General features: G+C 41.5%; 1 protein-coding gene across 2 annotated transcripts; it reads left to right on the plus strand.

Annotated features, from left to right (window-relative positions):
• The first annotated feature begins 79 nt into the window (after nt 1–79).
• On the plus strand, nt 80–18,279 carry CCNDBP1 (cyclin D1 binding protein 1). 2 transcript variants are annotated; one of them, XM_060168902.1, is made up of 11 exons: nt 80–254; nt 423–482; nt 776–855; nt 3,756–3,837; nt 4,812–4,908; nt 5,081–5,148; nt 5,733–5,809; nt 6,154–6,434; nt 7,569–7,629; nt 16,715–16,761; nt 17,017–18,279. In XM_060168902.1, the coding sequence occupies exons 1-11, from the start codon at nt 146–148 to the stop codon at nt 17,129–17,131; spliced, it is 1,077 nt and encodes a 358-aa protein (XP_060024885.1). In that variant the 5' UTR covers nt 80–145; the 3' UTR covers nt 17,132–18,279. The 2 variants fall into 2 exon arrangements, with proteins under 2 accessions (XP_060024885.1, XP_060024874.1); XM_060168891.1 differs by lacking the exons at nt 16,715–16,761; nt 17,017–18,279 and adding an exon at nt 8,613–9,321.
• The last annotated feature ends 830 nt before the right edge of the window (nt 18,280–19,109 follow it).

A 19,109-nucleotide genomic window follows, 5' to 3' on the forward strand; every position in this document is an offset into this window, starting at 1 on the left:
GGAAGGAGGCGCGGCTGGGCCTCTGGGCAGGGGCGGGGCGGGGCGGGTTGTTGCCGGAAGCGAACCCGCGGCCCGGAAGTGGGGCGGTCACGGCAGTGCGGCTCCCGCAGCGGCTTAGTCCGCGGACTCCTCGCGTCCTGCTGAGATGGCGAGCGCAGCTGCACCTGCAGCCGCAGACTCCACCCTGCCTCCGGCTTTGGAGCAGCTCCGGCACCTAGCAGGGGAGCTGCGGTTCCTCCTTCCTGGAGTGCGGGGTGAGCTGACGTAGTGGGGCCCGCCGACGGCCGGGGCGGGCTTGGGTGGGAAGGGGCGAGGCCGTGGCGGCGGTGGGGTCCGGGCGGAGGAGGTGGGGTCTGGAGGTGACTCCGCTTACCTGTGCTCTTTCTTTTGCGGCCGCCCGGCCCGCACGCCGCGCCCACTAGTCGGCGAAGCCCGGGAGACCACCAAGGAGTTTGATCGGGAAACCTTTTGGAGGAGATTTCGTGAGTGCCTCTCCTGTTGCAGGCTGCCATCTCTCATCTCTTGCAGCGTCCCTACCCCTTTCCTTCCTGCTTTCCCCCGCCCCATCCTGTCTGTGGGGATACCTCGCCTTACCCATCCTCGGCACCTCTGAGATTGAGATAGAAAACACTGATTTGGGGTTGTTTTTTTGAGACGTCTTAGCCGGCAAGGGTGGAGAGGGAACGCGTTATCTTCAAAGTCCATGCAGCCGCTGGAGCCTTATCCTTTTTGCACTAACATATTGGCTCCCGCCTCCTCCTCTATCACCTCCCAGGTGAGGCAGCTATGGCAGTGTCAAGGGCAGCCACGACTCTGACCGAAGTCTTCTCTCGACTTCCACTGCCGTCACCACAGGTGGGCTTCACTTTCCTACAGTTCTTGTAATGCCTTGTTATTCCTTAGGAATCCTCTCATTTTCTTTCCACGTTTTACATTCAAAGCAGGGGATTTAATTTTCTCATCTGTCAAGTAAGATGGTGGTTCTCACATTACAGGTTGTTCTGAAGATCAAATTGCCAAATGCAGTAGCTGTCATGGGGTGGGCAACTCTTCTAAATATTGGTTCATTCTGAAGTTCATCCTGGTTATTTCCCTTCTGATAATTTTTTTTAAAAAGCACTTGCTAGTTGCTAGGTGTTTTCACATACATGATCCCCATCTGACAGATGAGTAAGCAGGCTCAGACGCTCAGGTTAAGGTGGATAAGTAGTGGAGCTAGGATTTAAATTAGGTTCTATCTAATGTCTAAGCTACACCTTTTTTGTTATATTACATAATACTCTTTTACATTGAATTATTTTTTACATTAGTAATAATGTAGACAGTATAAAATTCAAAAGATATCAAAGTTAAATGTGCTAAAAAGTTTATATCTCCTGTCCCTTGTTCCTTTTGTATTATTCCATATACATGCTATGCATATACACACTTACGTATATATACCTGCTTCTTTTTACACAAATAATAGGATACCATAAACACTTTTCTGGACCTTTTTAAAAAAAACTAACAACATAGCTTGCAAATTGATTTTTGGGAGCATATATAAAGTTGCTCAGTTTTTTGTAATGGCAGCATGGTATTCAACAGAGTGGACATAACCATAATTTATCTAACCAGTACTGTGTGGACATTTAAGTTGTTTCCAGTTGGTAACTATTATATTATAAACAGTACTGTGGTAGATTGCCTAATACAGTCTTTGTGTATATCTATATATCGGTAAAAATTCCCAGAAGTGGAATTGCTAGAACAAAGAATTTGTGCTTTATTATAAAACTTTATTATAAAATACTTGAAAGTAAATGTTGTTGGCTGTGGCCAGGTATGCTCTATGCTCAGTTTTTCTAGAGCTAGGTGTACTTAATTTGGGAGTAAGTTTGTTTTAAAATGACATATTCATTGCCTTATTTTATTTTCATAGTCAATACTTTCATTCTCTTTCTCAATTATATATCTAGATGTTTTGAAATGAAAAAATCTTCTCTTGCTGCATCTACAGTAGTAAACTCTCTCCACTTACATACCTCAGAGATCTGAGATGAGGAAACAAGAGAATTGTATGAAAGTACTTTAAAAGTTTGTTGAAGGGGCTTCCCTGGTGGCGCAGTGGTTGGGAGTCCGCCTGCCGATGCAGGGGACGCGGGTTCGTGCCCCGGTCCAGGGGGATCCCACATGCCGCGGAGCGGCTGGGCCCGTGGGCCATGGCCGCTGGGCCTGCGCGTCCGGAGCCTGTGTTCCGCAACGGGAGAGGCCACAGCGGTGAGAGGCCCGCGTACCGCAAAAAAAAAAAAGTTTGTTGAAGAAAGTCAATCTTTATTTCAAAGGGAGTAGTAATGTTACCTTATTTTTCTTATGTGCTGACTCCTTTCTTCCAAATACACTTAGGACTTGTGGCTAAAATTCACAGCTAGTAAGATACCATGAGGAGCAAGAATAGAACTACTTTTCTGTACATGCCCAGGACAGTGGTTTTTTACTCATTGATGAAAAATTAGAATATGGTTTTATTTGAATTATATATATTTGAATCACAATTGCTTTCTTAGGATCTCAGCACATTAGTTCTATTAAAGAATGTTTGGGGTTTTTTTTGTTTTGTTTTATTTTTATTCCAGTTCTTATGGCTTGGTATTTTTATGAAATTATATGTTTGAATGTTGAAACAATGTCAAATTGGCTTAAAAGTTTCTAAGTGCTCTCAGTCATTGTATTTATCCATCCCAGACTGGTAACAGACCATTTATGGACTGGCACCAATCTGTGGACCACATTTTGCATAATGCTGGCTTAGAATTGAGCAGAGAAGTGAGGACAAAGAAGGTAAGAGAAAGCCAGTGACTGCTTCGAAGAAAAATAGTCAACATTGAGCATTGTAGAGTCCATGCTAATTACTTTTAGATATACTGAGATTCTGTTAGAAAGAGACAGAGACACACACAGAGGCAGAGAGACAGACAACTGGTTAATGGCCTAAGATAGAGTTGGCAAACTTTTTCTGTAAAGGGCCAGATAGTATACATTTTAGGCTTTGCAGACCTCAACTCTGCCCCTGTAGTGTGAACACAGCTGTAGACAATATGTAAATCAAGAGTGTTGGGACTTCCCTGGTGGTGCAGTGGTTAAGAATCCGCCTACCAATGCAGGTTCGAGCCCTGGTCCGGGAAGATCCCACATGCCACGGAGCAACTAAGCCCGTGCGCCACAACTACTGAGCCTGCGAACCTAGAGCCCTTGCTCCGCAACAAGAGAAGCCACCGCAATGAGAAGCCCACTCACCACAATGAAGAGTAGCCCCCGCTCGCCACAACTAGAGAAAACCCGCGCACGGCAATGAAGACCCAATGTAGCCAAAAAAAAAAAAAAAAGTGTGGCTGTGTCCCAGTAACACTTTATTTACAAAACCTGGCATTGGGCCTGATTGGGCCCTTGGGCCCTAGTTTGCCAACTCCTGGTCTAAGATATGGTGAATACCTCAAAACAGATCACAAATATCTTGGGATATAGAGTATCAGGAATAAGTTTTTCCTGCTGTTTCTTCATGTCTTAATCAGTTGTCTGCTCAGTATCTGGTATCCAGCTAACTCCTCTCTGGTATGTTATGAGAATAGCCCAGGGCCTAACGCATAATAGGACTTCAGAAAATGTTTGATGATGCTGTACAGATGTCTGCTCTCTTCCACAGTAGATGGGTTGACCACATTGATCTAATCCATTTCCTTTTTTCTTTCTGAAATTGGCTTATCACCTCATAGGAAACCCAGAAGTTCTCTGAACAAGTCCATGCTTCCATCAAGGCAATTATTGCAGTCTACTATTCGCTTCCCAAGGATCAGGGTAAGCCACTCCATACACGTAAGCATTCAGTTTATGGAATAGATCTTTGCTACTATGACAGCTTCTATCCTGAAACTTTTACCTTTTCCTCATTTTGAGCATGTAATGTAACTTTCTCCCATAAAGTGCAGTCAAAGGTAGTTATGTAATATATGTGACCTCCATAAGTAAGCCTTTGTGCTAAGGTTCAGATGCTGTGTTCCCATCTCCCCTGCCTTGCCTGACTCTTTTTTTTTTCATAAATTAATTTTATTTATTTATTTTTGGCTGCATTGGGTCTTTGTTGCTGAGCGCGGGCTTTCTCTACCTGCAGCGAGCGGGGGCCACTCCTCGTTACGGTGCATGGGCTTCTCATTGCGGTGGCTTCTCTTTTTGTGAAGCACAGGCTCTAGGCATGCGGGCTTCAGTAGTTGTGGCTCACGGGCTCTAGAGCATAGGTTCAGTAGTTGTGGCTCACGGGCTCTAGAGCATAGGTTCAGTAGTTGTGGCACACGGGCTTAGTTGCTCCGCGGCACGTGGGATCTTCCCGGACCAGGGTTCGAACCTGTGTCCCCTGCGCTGGCAGACGGATTCTTAACCACTGTGCCACCAGGGAAGCCCTTGCTTGACTCTTAACATTTTTAATTCTCCCGGGCTCGTCCCTCTCTCTAACATTATAACTGCCACAGATGCTGGTTGGATATCAGCCCCATCCCAAGGCCCAGGCAGTCCCCAGGCTCCTCCACCCGTATTACATCACATGCTGTTCCTGAGCTCCCTTATAGGTTAAGTGGCCTCCAGCCCTGCTTGTATATGCATGCCTTGATTATAATCATGCTATAATTATAAATGAGTACATGTCTCATGGATCTTCAGGGCTACTCATGTGGTTTAAACTTAAAGTGTTTTATCCACAGTTGTCAAGAAGCCACTGGTTTTTTTTAAATTTATTTTTGGTGACAACCAGGCTGCTTAGTCTTTGGGTTTGGCTACAGGAATCACCCTGCGAAAGCTGGTACGGAGTGCCACTCTGGACATCGTGGATGGCATGGCTCAGCTTGTGGAAGTGCTTTATATCACTCCAACTCAGAGGTAGTGATGCCACAGTTGGGGTTATTGGTTAATGGGGTTCCTTGCTTCTGGGAGGGGGGAAAAACTCATTTTAACAGCAAAGTTACTGATAACTGAGAATAATGACCAGCAGGAAGGACCTTTTAGGAAACAGGAACCTAGGTTATTGATACATCCTTATTCCTTTCTGCAGCCCTGAGAACCTTATTTCCTACAACAGTGTCTGGGAGGCGTGCCAACAGGTGCCTCGGATCCCAAGAGGTGCGTGAGAGTGCAAAGTGGACATCGACTCTGCTGGCCAAAGCAGATAGACCTCTCATATCTAGCTGCCATTTTTGTAGTATATATGTATTTTTACTTAGATAAAGAGCTTAGTGAAATAGATCTGGTTTATCACCAACATGAAAAGACAGGTATTAATACTTTTTGCCAGTCTTTTTAGTTCTCATAACTTCTAAATTCAAACACTCTCTGGCTGTGGCTCTGTCTCTTGTTGAAAGACATGGTTTCCTCTTCCGGTCCTGCCCCAGGGGCAGTATTTTGAGGACACTGAAGCAGTTATGAGGTAGAGCCTGCTAGGCCAAAAGCAGTGGTCATCCAAGAGGACCATGATGAGAAACATCATATGACCATTTTATTTCTTCCTGTGGTGAATGACAAAAAGCTTTTCAGCCCCTGTCTGAATACCCAGAGGATGTATGTGAGAAGAATTTTACATTAAACTGCTGCCCTTGTTGACTGTCCTTGGCACTCCTTTCAAATGGGAACATTGTTGCTTTTTGCAGACTTAAGAGAATTGTTGGGTTTCTTCTCTAATTGTAGTACTTCCAATTCTTCACTCATAGATAACAAAGCTGCAGCCCTTTCAGTGCTGACAAAGAGTGTGGATCTTGTGAAGGATGCACATGAGGAAATGGAGCAGGTGAGGGGACCTCTGTCTTTGATGGTCATCAGAAGGCAACTCTGTGTCTAGATGAGGATCGGTTATAAAGAGAGAAGATGTGCTGAGCGTCGACCAAATAGGTCCCATCCTCACTCCTGTCCTCCATCTCCTATCTCCCACCCCGTGCTGGTGTGTGATTTAGTACCATTCCCCTCTGTTCCACTGCTGCACTAGGAGAGTCAGAAGAGGGTTTATGAAGTAATTCAACTGTGTAGCCATTAGGGAAGTAGTAGGCTAAAGTTTGGGGACAACTCGGACATGATGCTGAAAGTACAACACCTTTTTATTTTTTTGGCATTCACATGTATCATGGTGTGCCTTAGGCTGTGGAAGAATGTGACCCTTACTATGGCCTCTTGAGTGACATTGAGGAGGACAACTCTGACAACCACGGTGATGAGGAGGATATATTGGGATGTCCAAGCAATCGGGACTCATATTGGTCAGAGGAAGATCAGGAGCTCATAATCCCATGCCTTGCACTGGTGAGAGCATCCAAAGCCTGCCTGAAGAAAATCCGGCTCTCAGTGGCAGAGAATGGGAAGAAGGATCAGGTGGCTCAGCTGGATGACATTGTGGACATTTCTGATGAGATCAGCCCTAGGTAAGCGTGATCTCCACTCAAAACCTCTGAGCAGCAGCATTCTGATGTCAACTTGTGCCGTCAACCCAAGGTTTTTCCCCACCTTTTTATTTTGAAAATTTTCAAACCTACAGGAAGGTTGAAAAAGTATTGCAGTGAGTACCTCTACCTCCATCTAGATTCACCTATTGTTCACAATTTTTTCTCTATTGGTTTATTTCTCTATAATTAGAGGTAGCTTTTTAAAAATTGAAGTAGATGTGCCATTTTTATCCCTGAACCGTTTGAGAGTAAGTTGCAGACTTTAATGACATTTCACCCCTAAATATTTCAGTGTGTATCTCCTAAAAACAAACATTCTTACTCTTAATATTACATTTAAGAAATTTATAATAATGTTATCTAATATTCAGATTTCCCCAGTTGTCTCTACAATGTCTTTTATAGCTTTTTTTTTTTAAATTCAGGATTCCGTCAAGGTGTCATACCACATTTGGTTGTCTTCTCTTTGGTGTCTTGCAACTACAACAGTCCCTGTCCTTTTTAGTTTCTTTTGACATTGACTATTTTTTTTAACGTATTTTTTTAACATTGACATTTTTAAAGAATCCAGGTCAGTTGCCATGTAGAATATCCAACAATCTGGATTTATCTGATCGTTTTCTCATAATTATATTTCAGGTTAAACACTTTTTGGCAAGAATATCACATAGTTGAGTGTTTTGTGCTTTTCATTGTATCATATCATATCGGGGAGGCACATGGTGTTAGTTTGTCCCATTATTGGTGGTATAGTAATAACTTGATTGCTTGGTTAAAGTGGTGCCCACTTTAGTGGCATTCAGGGATGAACCCTGCCTGTGTTAGTTATTAAATTTATGGTTTCAGATCCTCACATTTTTAACTAAATTAATTATGTCCCATCCTACTGGTCAAGGGAGGTTTTCCCCCCAGCTTCCTAGTGAAACAGGGTATGTATGTATTCCGTAAATACCAGTTGAATTGGTTATTTATTGGTTGCCCAATTTAAGGAACTGATACGCATTTCTGGGAGTCATTTTTTCACTAGTCACATCCTTACTTGTGTACTGGAGACCACCTAGCTGAGCTTTCTTCCTTCTCTGTTAATGGTTATTTTTGCTTTCTCCCCTTAAGTGTGGATGATTTGGCTCTGAGCATATACCCACCCGTGTGCCATCCGACTGTGCGAATCAATGTAAGTACTGGCTTTGAGAGAATAGCTACAGACCTAATTGGTAGAATTTCAGTAATCACTAGTATTTCCTTTAAGCTATAGGGAATATGTTTATTTGTTACACTTGGATGCAAGTACAACAGTAATGTCACGATGTGTTTGTGCTTGACCTTTATCAAGCTGAATTTGAATTCTAATAGCCACGAGCTCTGGTAGTACTCTCTTCCATAACCACTTGGGTAATCATTTAGAAAAACCCAAAGACTGTGGAAAATCTTTGGGTTTTCCCGTGAAAAGAAAGTCTTAATTACTACAGTGTTTTAGGATTCTTTCAACCTGAAGTCACAAGTTTCTAATTTCCTATATAGGCCAAAATAGGTGTTTCAGAAACATACTCCGTTTTAATATCAACACATTGTGTAATTTAACCACAAGGGTTAAGCTCTTTATAAAAATCTGATTTTATTGTATTCTTTCAAGTCCTGGGTCCTGTGCTAGAGTTCTATTCTCTTATTTTTATAAACTTCAAGTTCTTATGTCTCATTTTATTGGAAAGAGAAGCAAAACAGCCAGTGGCTTATATTTTACCATCAGATGTATCAATCCTAATAATATTTGGTAAATTAGATAGTGGAAATTAGAGTGATCAAATGTATCTTCACAATGTGCAAACACCTTGGAGTACAATAGGATCCTTTCAGGCATTAACTTTTTTTTTTTCCACATACACTTTTTTAAAAGTTGACTTCGTAAGAAATAAACATCTTTAGCAATATGCCTTGTCAGTTAGCCCAAATAAAATTTTAAGGAATGCACAGTGTATTGGAAGCATACATACATCCTCATGTTATCTTGTTATTGGTATTCCTAAAATTCTGTAAGTAAATTAAAAAAAAAAAAATCCAGGGGCTTCCCTGATGATGCAGTGGTTAAGAATCCACCTGCCAGAAGTCGGAGGAAGATGGCGGAAGAGTAAGACGTGGAGATCACCTTCTTCCCCACAGATACACCAGAAATACATCTACACGTGGAACAACTCCTACAGAACACCTACTGAATGCTGGCAGAAGACCTCAGACCTCCCAAAAGGCAAGAAACACCCCACGTACCTGGGTAGGGCAAAAGAAAAAAGAATAAACAGAGACAAAAGAATAGGGATGGGACCTGCACCAGTGGGAGGGAGCTGTGAAGGAGGAAAGGTTTCCACACACTAGAAGCCCCTTCGCGGATGGAGACTGCGGGTGGCAGAGGCGGGGAGCTTCGGAGCCACGGAGGAGAGCGCAGCAACAGGGGTGCGGAGGGCAAAGCAGAGAGATTCCTGCACAGAGGATCGGTGCCGACCGGCACTCACCAGCCCGAGAGGCTTCTCTGCTCACCTGCCGGGGCGGGCGGGGCTGGGAGCTGAGGCTCGGGCTTCGGTTGGATCTCAGGGAGAGGACTGGGGGCGTGAGCACAGCCTGAAGGGGTCAGTGCACCACGGCTGGCCAGGAGGGAGTCCGGGGAAAACTCTGGACCTGCCGAAGAGGCAAGAAACTTTTTCTTCCCTCTTTGTTTCCTGGTGCATGAGGAGAGGGGATTACCAGTGCTGCTTAAAGGAGCTCCAGAGACAGGTGAGAGCCGCGGCTATCAGCGGGGACCCCAAAGACGGGCATGAGATGCTAAGGCTGCTGCTGCCGCCACCAAGAAGCCTATGTGCGAGCACAGGTCACTCTCCACACCTCCCTTACGGGGAGCCTATGTAGCCCGCCATTGCCAGGGTGCCAGGATCCAGGGACAACTTCCCCGGGAGAACGTATGGTGCACCTCAGGCTGGTGCAACATCACGCCGGCCTCTGCTGCCTCAGGGTCGCCCCGCATCCGTACCCCTCCCTCCCCCCGGCCTGAGTGAGCCAGAGCCCCTGAATCAGCGGCTCCTTTAACCCTGTCCTGTCTGAGCAAAGAACAGACGCCCTCCAGCGACCTACACGCAGAGGCGGGGCCAAATCCAAAGCTGAGCCCCGGTAGCTGTGCGAACAAAGAAGAGAAAGGGAAATCTCTCCCAGTAGCCTCAGGAGCAGCGGATTAAATTTCCGCAATCAACTCGATGTACCCTGCATCTGTGGAATACATGAATAGACAACGAGTCATCCCAAATTGAGGAGGTGGACTTTGAGAGCAAGATTTATTATTTTTTCCCCTTTTCCTCTTTTTGCGAGTGTGTATGTGTATGCTTCTGTGTGAGATTTTGTCTGTATAGCTTTGCTTTCACCATTTGTCCTAGGGTTCTATCCGTCCGGTTTTTTTTGTTTGTATTGTTACTTTTTAAAAAAAATTTTTTCTTAATTATTTTTTATTTTAATTATTTTATTTTATCGTTATTTTATTTTACCGTCTTTCTTTCTTTTCTTTTCTTTTCTCTTCTTTCTTACTTTTTCTCCCTTTTATTCTGAGCCATGTGGATGACAGGCTCTTGGTGCCTCAGCCAGGAGTCAGTGCTGTGCCTCCGAGATGGGAGAGCCAATTTCAGGACACTGGTCCACAGGAGACCTCCCAGCTCCACATAATATCAAACGGCAAAAATCTCCCAGAGATCTCCATCTCAACACCAGCACCCAGCTTCACTCAACGACCAGCAAGCTAGAGTGCTGGACACCCTATGCCAAACAACTAGCAAAAGGGAACACAACCCCACCCATTAGCAGAGAGGCTGCCTAAAATCATAATAAGTCCACAGACACCCCAAAACACACCACCAGACGTGGACCTGCCCACCAGAAAGGCAAGATCTAGCCTCATCCACCAGAACACAGGCAGTAGTCCCCTCCACCAGGAAGCATACACAAGCCACTGAACCAACTTTAGCCACTGGGGACAGACACCAAAAACAATGGGAACTATGAACCTGCAGCCTGCAGAAAGGAGACCCCAAACACAGTAAGAAAAGCAAAATGAGAAGACAGAAAAACACACCACAGATGAAGGAGCAAGATAAAAACCCACCAGACCTAACAAATGAAGAGGAAATAGGCAGTCTACCTGAAAAAGAATTCAGAATAATGATACTAAAAATGATCCACAATCTTGGAAATAGAATAGAGAAAATGCAAGAAACATTCAACAAGGACCTACAAGAAGTAAAGATGAAAAAGCAACGATGAACAACACAATAAAGGAAATGAAAAATACTCTAGATGGGATCGATAGCAGAATAACTGAGGCAGAAGAACGGATAAGTGACCTGGAAGATAAAATAGTGGAAATAACTACTGCAGAGCAGAATAAAGAAAAGAGAATGAAAAGAACTGAGGACAGTCTCAGAGACCTCTGGGACAACATTAAACGCACCAACATTCGAATTATAGGGGTTCCAGAAGAAGAAGAGAAAAAGAAAGGGACTGAGAAAATATTTGAAGAGATTATAGTTGAAAACTTCCCTAATATGGGAAAGGAAATAGTTAATCAAGTCCAGGAAGCACAGAGAGTCCCATACAGGATAAATCCAAGGCACAGGATTAACGCCAAGACACATATTAATCAAACTGTCAAAAATTAAATACAAAGAAAACATATTAAAAGCAGTAAGGGAAAATAAATAACACACAAGGGAATCCCCATAAGGTTAAGAGCTGATCTTTCAGCAGAAACTCTGCAAGCCAGAAGGGACTGGCAGGAAATATTTAAAGTGATGAAGAAGAAAAACCTGCAACCAAGATTACTCTACCCAGCAAGGATCTCATTCAGGTTTGATGGAGAAATTAAAACCTTTACAGACAAGCAAAAGCTGAGAGAGTTCACCACCACCAAACCAGCTTTACAACAAATGCTAAAGGAACTTCTCTAGGCAAGAAACACAAGAGAAGGAAAAGACCTACAATAACGAACCCAAAACAATTAAGAAAATGGTAATAGGAACATACATATCGATAATTACCTTAAATGTAAATGGGCTAAATGCTCCCACCAAAAGACACAGATTGGCTAAATGGATACAAAAACAAGACCATATATATGCTGTCTACAAGAGACTCACTTCAGACCTAGAGACACATACAGACAAAGTAAGGGGATGGAAAAAGATATTCCATGCAAATGGAAACCAAAAGAAAGCTGGAGTAGCAATTGTCGTATCAGACAAAATAGACTTTAAAACAAAGACTATTATAAGAAAGAAGGACAGTACATAATGATCAAGGGATCGATCCAATAAGAAGATATAACAATTGTAAATATTTATGCACCCAACATAGGAGCACCTCAATACATAAGGCAAATACTAACAGCCATAAAAGGGGAAATCGACAGTAACACATTCATAGTAGGGGACTTTAACACCCCACTTTCACCCATGGACAGATCATCCAAAATGAAAATAAATAAGGAAACACAAGCTTTAAATTATACATTAAACAAGATGGACTTAATTGATATTTATAGGACATTCCATCCAAAAACAACAGAATACACGTTTTTCTCAAGTGCTCATGGAACGTTCTCCAGAATAGATAATATCTTGGGTCACAAATCAACCCTTGGTAAATTTAAGAAAATTGAAATTGTATCAAGTATCTTTTCTGACCACAACGCCATGAGACTAGATATCAATTACAGAAAAAGAACTGTAAAAAATACACATGGAGGCTAAACAATACACTGCTTAATAACGAAGTGATCACTGAAGATATCAAAGAGGAAATCAAAAAATACCTAGAAACAAATGACAGTGGAGACACGACGACCCAAAACCTATGGGATGCAGCAAAAGTAGTTCAAAGAGGGAAGTTTATAGCAATACAATCCTACCTTAAGAAACAGGAAACATCTCGAATAAACAATGTAACCTTGCACCTAACACAATTAGAGAAAGAAGAACAAAAACCCCCCAAAGTTAGCAGAAGGAAAGAAATCATAAAGATCAGAACAGAAATAAATGAAAAAGAAATGAAGGAAACGAAGCAAGGATCAATAAAACTAAAAGCTGGTTCTTTGAGAACCTAAACAAAATTGATAAACCATTAGCCAGACTCATCAAGAAAAAAAGGGAGAAGACTCAAATCAGTAGATTTAGAAATGAAAAAGGAGAAGTAACTAATGACACTGCAGAAATACAAAAGATCATGAGAGATTACTACAAGCAACTCTATGCCAATAAAATGGACAACCTGGAAGAAATGGACAAATTCTTAGAAATGCACAACCTGCCAAGACTGAATCAGGAAGAAATAGAAAATATGAACAGACCAATCACAAGCACTGAAATTGCAACTGTGATTAAAAATCTTCAACAAACAAAAGCCCAGGACCAGATGGCTTCACAGGCGAATTCTATCAAACATTTAGAGAAGAGCTAACACCTACCCTTCTCAAACTCTTCCAAAATATAGCAGAGGGAGGAACACTCCCAAACTCATTCTATGAGGCCACCATCACCCTGATACCAAAACCAGACAAGGATGTCACAAAGAAAGAAAACTACAGGCCAGTGTCACTGATGAACATAGATGCAAGAATCCTCAACAAAATACTAGCAAACAGAATCCAACAGCACATTAAAAGGATCATAGACCATTATAAACTGAGGTTTATCTCAGGAATGCAAGTATTCTTCAACATACGCAAATCATTCAACGTGATACACCATATTAACAAATTGAAGGAGAGAAACCATATGATCATCTCAATAGATGCAGAGAAAGCTTTCGACAAAATTCAACACCCATTTATGATAAAAACCCTGCAGAAAGTAGGCATAGACGGAACTTTCCTCAACATAGTAAAGGCCATATATGACAAACCCACAGCCAACATCGTCCTCAGTGGTGAAAAACTGAAACCATTTCCACTAAGATCAGGAACAAGACAAGGTTGCCCACTCTCACCACTCTTATTCAACATAGTTTTGGAATCAGAGAAGAAAAGGAAGTAAAAGGAATCCAAATCGAATCCAAATCAAAAAAGAAGTAAAGCATGTCACTGTTTGCAGATGACATGATACTATACATAGAGAATCCTAAAGGTGCTACCAGAAAACTACTAGAGCCAATCAATGAATTTGGTAAAGTTGCAGGATACAAAATTAGTGCACAGAAATCTGTGGCCTTCCTATACACTAATGATGAAAAATCTGAAAGTGAAATCAAGAAAACACTCCCATTTACCATTGCAACAAAAAGAATAAAATATCTATGAATAAACCTACCTAAGGAGACAAAAAACCTGTATGCAGAAAATTATAAAACACGGATGAAAGAAATTAAAGATGATACAAACAGATGGAGAGATATACCATGTTCTTGGATTGGAAGAATCAACATTGTGAAAATGACTCTACTACCCAAAGCAATCTACAAATTCAATGCAATCCCTATCAAACTACCACTGGCATTTTTCACAGAACTAGAACAAAAAATTTCACAATTTGTATGGAAACACAAAAGACCCCGAATAGCCAAAGCAATCTTGACAACGAAAAACGAGCTGGAGGAATCAGGCTCCCTGTGTTCAGCGTATACTACAAAGCTACAGTAATCAAGACAGTATGGTACTGGCACAAAAACAGAAATATAGTTCAGTGGAACAGGATAGAAAGCCCAGAGATAAACCCACGCACATATGGTCACCTTATCTTTGATAAAGGAGGCAGGAATGTACAGTGGAGAAAGGACAGCCTCTTCAATAAGTGGTGCTGGGAAAACTGGACAGGTACATATAAAAGTATGAGATTAGAACAATCCTAACACCATACACAAAAATAAGCTCAAGATGGATTAAAGACCTAAATGTAAGGCCAGAAACTATCAAACTCTCAGAGGAAAACACAGGCAGAACACTCTATGACACAAATCACAGCAAGATCCTTTTTGACCCACCTCCTAGAGAAATGGAAAGAAAAACAAAAATAATAAATGGGACCTAATGAAACTTCAAAGCTTTTGCACAGCAAAGGAAGCCATAAACAAGACCAAAAGACAACCCTCAGAATGGGAGAAGATATTTGCAAATGAAGCAACTGACAAAGGATTAATCTCCAAAATTTACAAGCAGCTCATGCAGCTCAATAACAAAAAAACAAACAACCCAATCCAAAAATGGGCAGAAGACCTAAATAGACATTTCTCCAAAGAAGATATACAGATTGCCAACAAACACATGAAAGAATGCTCAACATCACTAATCATTAGAGAAATGCAAATCAAAACTACAATGAGATATCATCTCACACCAGTCAGAATGGCCATCATCAAAAAATCTAGAAACAAATGCTGGAGAGGGTGTGGAGAAAAGGGAACACTCTTGCACTGCTGGTGGGAATGTGAATTGGTACAGCCACTGTGAAGAACAGTATGGAGGTCCTTAAAAAACTACAAATAGGGGCTTTCCTGGTGGCGCAGTGGTTGAGAATCTTCCTGCTAATGCAGGGAACATGGGTTTGAGCCCTGGTCTGGGAAGATCCGACATGTCACGGAGCAACTGGGCCCATGAGCCACAACTACTGAGCCTGCGCGTCTGGAGCCTGTGCTCCGCAACGAGAGGCCACAATAGTGAGAGGCCCGCACATTGCGATGAAGAGTGGCCCCTGCTTGCCACAATTAGAGAAAGCCCTCCTACAGAAACGAAGACCCAACACAGCAAAAATTAATTAATTAATTAATTAATTTAAAAAACTACAAATAGAACTACCATATGACCCAGCAATCCCACTATTGGGCATATACCCTGAGAAAACCATAATTCAAAAAGAGTCATGTACCAAAATGTTCATTGCAGCTCTATTTACAATAGCTAGGAGATGGAAACAACCTAAGTGTCCATCATTGGATGAATGGATAAAGAAGATGTGGCACATATATACAATGGAATATTACTCAGCCTTAAAAAGAAACGAAATTGAGTTATTTGTGGTGAGGTGGATGGACCTAGAGTCTTTCATACAGTGTGAAGTCAGAAAAAGAAAGACAAATACCGTGTGGTAACACATATATATGGAATCCAAGAAAAAAAAATGTCATGAAGAACCTAGGGGTAAGACAGGAATAAAGACACAGACCTACTACTAGAGAACGGACTTGATGATATGGGGAGGGGGAAGGGTAAGCTGTGACAAAGTGAGAGTGCAATGGTCATATATACATTACCAAACATAAAATAGATAGGTAGTGGGAAGCAGCCACATAGCACAGGGAAATCAGCTTGGTGCTTTGTGACCACCTGAAGCCCACGCACCTGGAGTCCATGCTCCACAACAAGAGAAGCCACTGCAGTGAGAAACCTGCGCACCACAGTGAAGAGTATCCCCCGCTCACTGCAACTAAAGAAAGCCTGTGCAGCAAGGAAGACCCAATGCAGCCAAAAAAAAAAAAAATCCAGTTGTTTCTGCTATTATATATCCTGAGCTATCAGCAATTGGGACAAATTCAGGTTATATTCTTCCTTTTTCTGTTTTCTTTAATTAAAAAATATTTTAAATATAGAAAAACTTACAAAGATGTTATAGCTGGCTTCCCTGGTGGTGCAGTGGTTAAGAATCCACATGCGAATGCAGGGAACACGGGTTCAAGCCCTGGTCTGGGAACATCCCACATGCCGCAGAGCAACTAAGCCCGAGCGCCACAGCTACTGAGCCTGCGCCCTAGAGCCTGCGAGCCACAACTACTGAGCTCACATGGCACAACTACTGAAGCCTGCGTGCCTAGAGCCCGTGCTCTACAACAAAAGAAGCCACTGCAATGAGAAGACTGCACACCACAATGAAGACTAGCCTCTGCTCACCGCAACTAGAGAAAGCCGGCGCAGCAACGGAAGACCCAATGCAGCCAAAAGTAGATAAATAAGTTTATTTTAAAAAAAAAGATGTTATAGCAACAGTATTAATAAGATTTTGCTAAATAGAGAAGAATCCATGATCCCACCACCCTAATCTAATCAACATTTTTGTTTTTCACTGTTTTCTCCAATGGATTTTTTATTACTTGAGTATTAAGTAATAATACTTAATGACTTTTTAACAATGACTTTTTATTACTTGAGTATTAAAATATTTTAGCTCTCCTTCCCCCCCACCCCCTATTTTTCCCTCCTTTCCTTTTTATGGTGGGGCTCAGGGTGAGTAACTTCTCTTGTTTTTTTCTAGTGTGCAAAACTTGTATCCGTTTTAAAGAAGGCACTTGAAATTACAAAGTGAGTATGAAGACTTATCCCCAAATAGCTTTTTGAGAATAAGCCTATATAGCCATTCTCAACTCCCAAACTCCCATTTCGAGGAGTAGAAGGTGAGTGTAGTGTTTTCTTTCAACTTTACCTGTGGAGCAGCTGTATTTCTGCAGAGAAACTTGCCTTTTCTTACTGTAATTTTCCCTGTGCTCCCTTTTGAGGATAGGTTTTTCCTTGACAGTATAATAAATTTAACTTCTGGTTTTCCCATTCCATTTGCAGAGCAAGTCATGTGACCCCACCGCCAGAAGATAGTTGGATCCCTTTACTTATTAATGCTGTTGATCATTGCATGAACAGAATCAAGGAGCTCACTCAGCATGAAGTTGAATTATGAATTTTCAGGCTCATTTGTACTCGCCTCTCTCCCTTTCTTACTGTCGCAGCCAAGCTCTGATGTCTGCTTTTAGAATGGGGCTAGGATACTTTCTGGATCGAAAGGGAGGTCCAATCTATACTTATCAAGAGACACTATTACCAAAGTTTGTTGATTAGGCCAAACTGGCAATTATTTAAATACCATATGAATATGATATGTTTTTCTGTGCCAGATATAAAAGATAACTATGAGTTTTTGTTCTTGAGTTGCCTCTCAGAGATTCCTGGGGAAGCTGCCTTATTCCCTATTTGCAATAACATGTGTCGTTTCATTGTTAAAGATGTTGATAGTCTCAATAAAATGCTAACCTGCTAGTGGTTAAATGAGTACCTTTCCAAAGTCTCTTCTACCAGAAATATGTGGGTTGAGACTAACAACATTGCTTTTGTTTAGGTTTATAGGTCTAAAGATCTGATTCTGCTCAGAAATACATATAAAAGAAAAAGACTTGACTTTTTTTAGAGCAGATGTCTCCAGAACCCCTCTTAGTACTTCAGCGTGTTATAGAATATAATTATTCTCACCAGAAGGTTCTTCTGAATATTATTCCAGTTTACTCCATGCCTCTATTGGTATTGAGCTTGTGAAAATTAATAAAGGGAAACCTTCTTTAAAATGGAGTTGAGAGGCCAGAAAGGGTGGGGGGAGGGGGGCGGCTCTCATGCAGTACCACTCTAGGTCAATAACAGGAAGGACTGTCAGTTACAAACAGGAATGATGTATATTGCCTCTCCTAGGAGAAACTGACTACCCCAGCTACTAAGCCAGTGAGAACCCCTCATCACCCTGAATTCTTGCTTTCCTCCATGGAATTTTGTTCAGAACTCCAGCTTCCTCCTTTTTACTCCTTCATTTGTGGGACTTGCCTGTGGCTTTTACTATAGCCTGTTTGACCCGAATTGCAGTTCTTTGTTATTCCTGAATAAACCCATCTTGCTGGTAAAATAACTGGCTGTATTTTTAGGTTAACAAGCTCAGTTGTTAGGTTTGTTCACCTTATTGAACAGGGTTGTTTTCCTTATACATACTTGTATTGTTGTTTTCTATTCTGTATTACGTATCCCCAAATGTAAGTACAAAATTTTTATAAATCAAAAAATTTTAAATGTATAAGAGAGTTTATATAATATTAAGGGCCTCTTCAGTTAATCCTTTTGAAAAACCATCGCCAGTTAATTATATTTTTGCATCAGTCTGGAAAATCACATCTTGGAAAGCATGGTAAACCTGGAAGGTCATATCTTAGAGAGCAAGGTACACAGTGATGTATATTCTGGTGACCTGACTTAGGCCTTATGTATGTACTACAGGTCTCCACACTTCTATTGCTGGTCCTTTGTCTTGTATAGATGTACTTCATCACATCTGCCCTTCTGATGTCCCCATGGTCTCTTTAGGTATAATCAGCAACAGCAGCTATCCTATTTTTTAATTCCCACCACCCTTCTTTGTTATCTTCAGTAGTTTGTTGTGTTTTTTAGATTCCACATACAAGTGATATCATACAGTATTTATAGTTCTCTGTCTGACTTATTTCACTTAGCATAGTACCCTCCAAGTCCAGCAGCCATTCTTTTGAGAGACTAGTGTGTACTTGGGGTCGAAATTCCTTGAGTCAAGAGTTTTATTTTATTTTATTTTTTTAAGAGTTTTAATTTACTTTTATAAAGTGCCATTCTGTACTTTTAAAAAGTGTTATAAGGAAAAGGAACTAAAATCAAACAGAGTATCAAAGCAACAAAATGTAAGCAAACAAAAAAACTTGTAACTTTGTACAAAAGGAGTCCAGTTCTTTTATCTTTCTTTATAGGTCCTATTTTCTTTTTCTTTTTTTTAATAGGTCCTATTTTCTTTATACTTAATAATTGTGTATTTCTCTACTGGACCAAATTTATGTTATTAACATCAAACTTAATTGTGGGATATTTAATATTTA

Source organism: Lagenorhynchus albirostris, chromosome 1 (genome assembly GCF_949774975.1).
Source record: "Lagenorhynchus albirostris chromosome 1, mLagAlb1.1, whole genome shotgun sequence".
Taxonomy (NCBI): Eukaryota; Metazoa; Chordata; class Mammalia; order Artiodactyla; family Delphinidae; genus Lagenorhynchus; species Lagenorhynchus albirostris.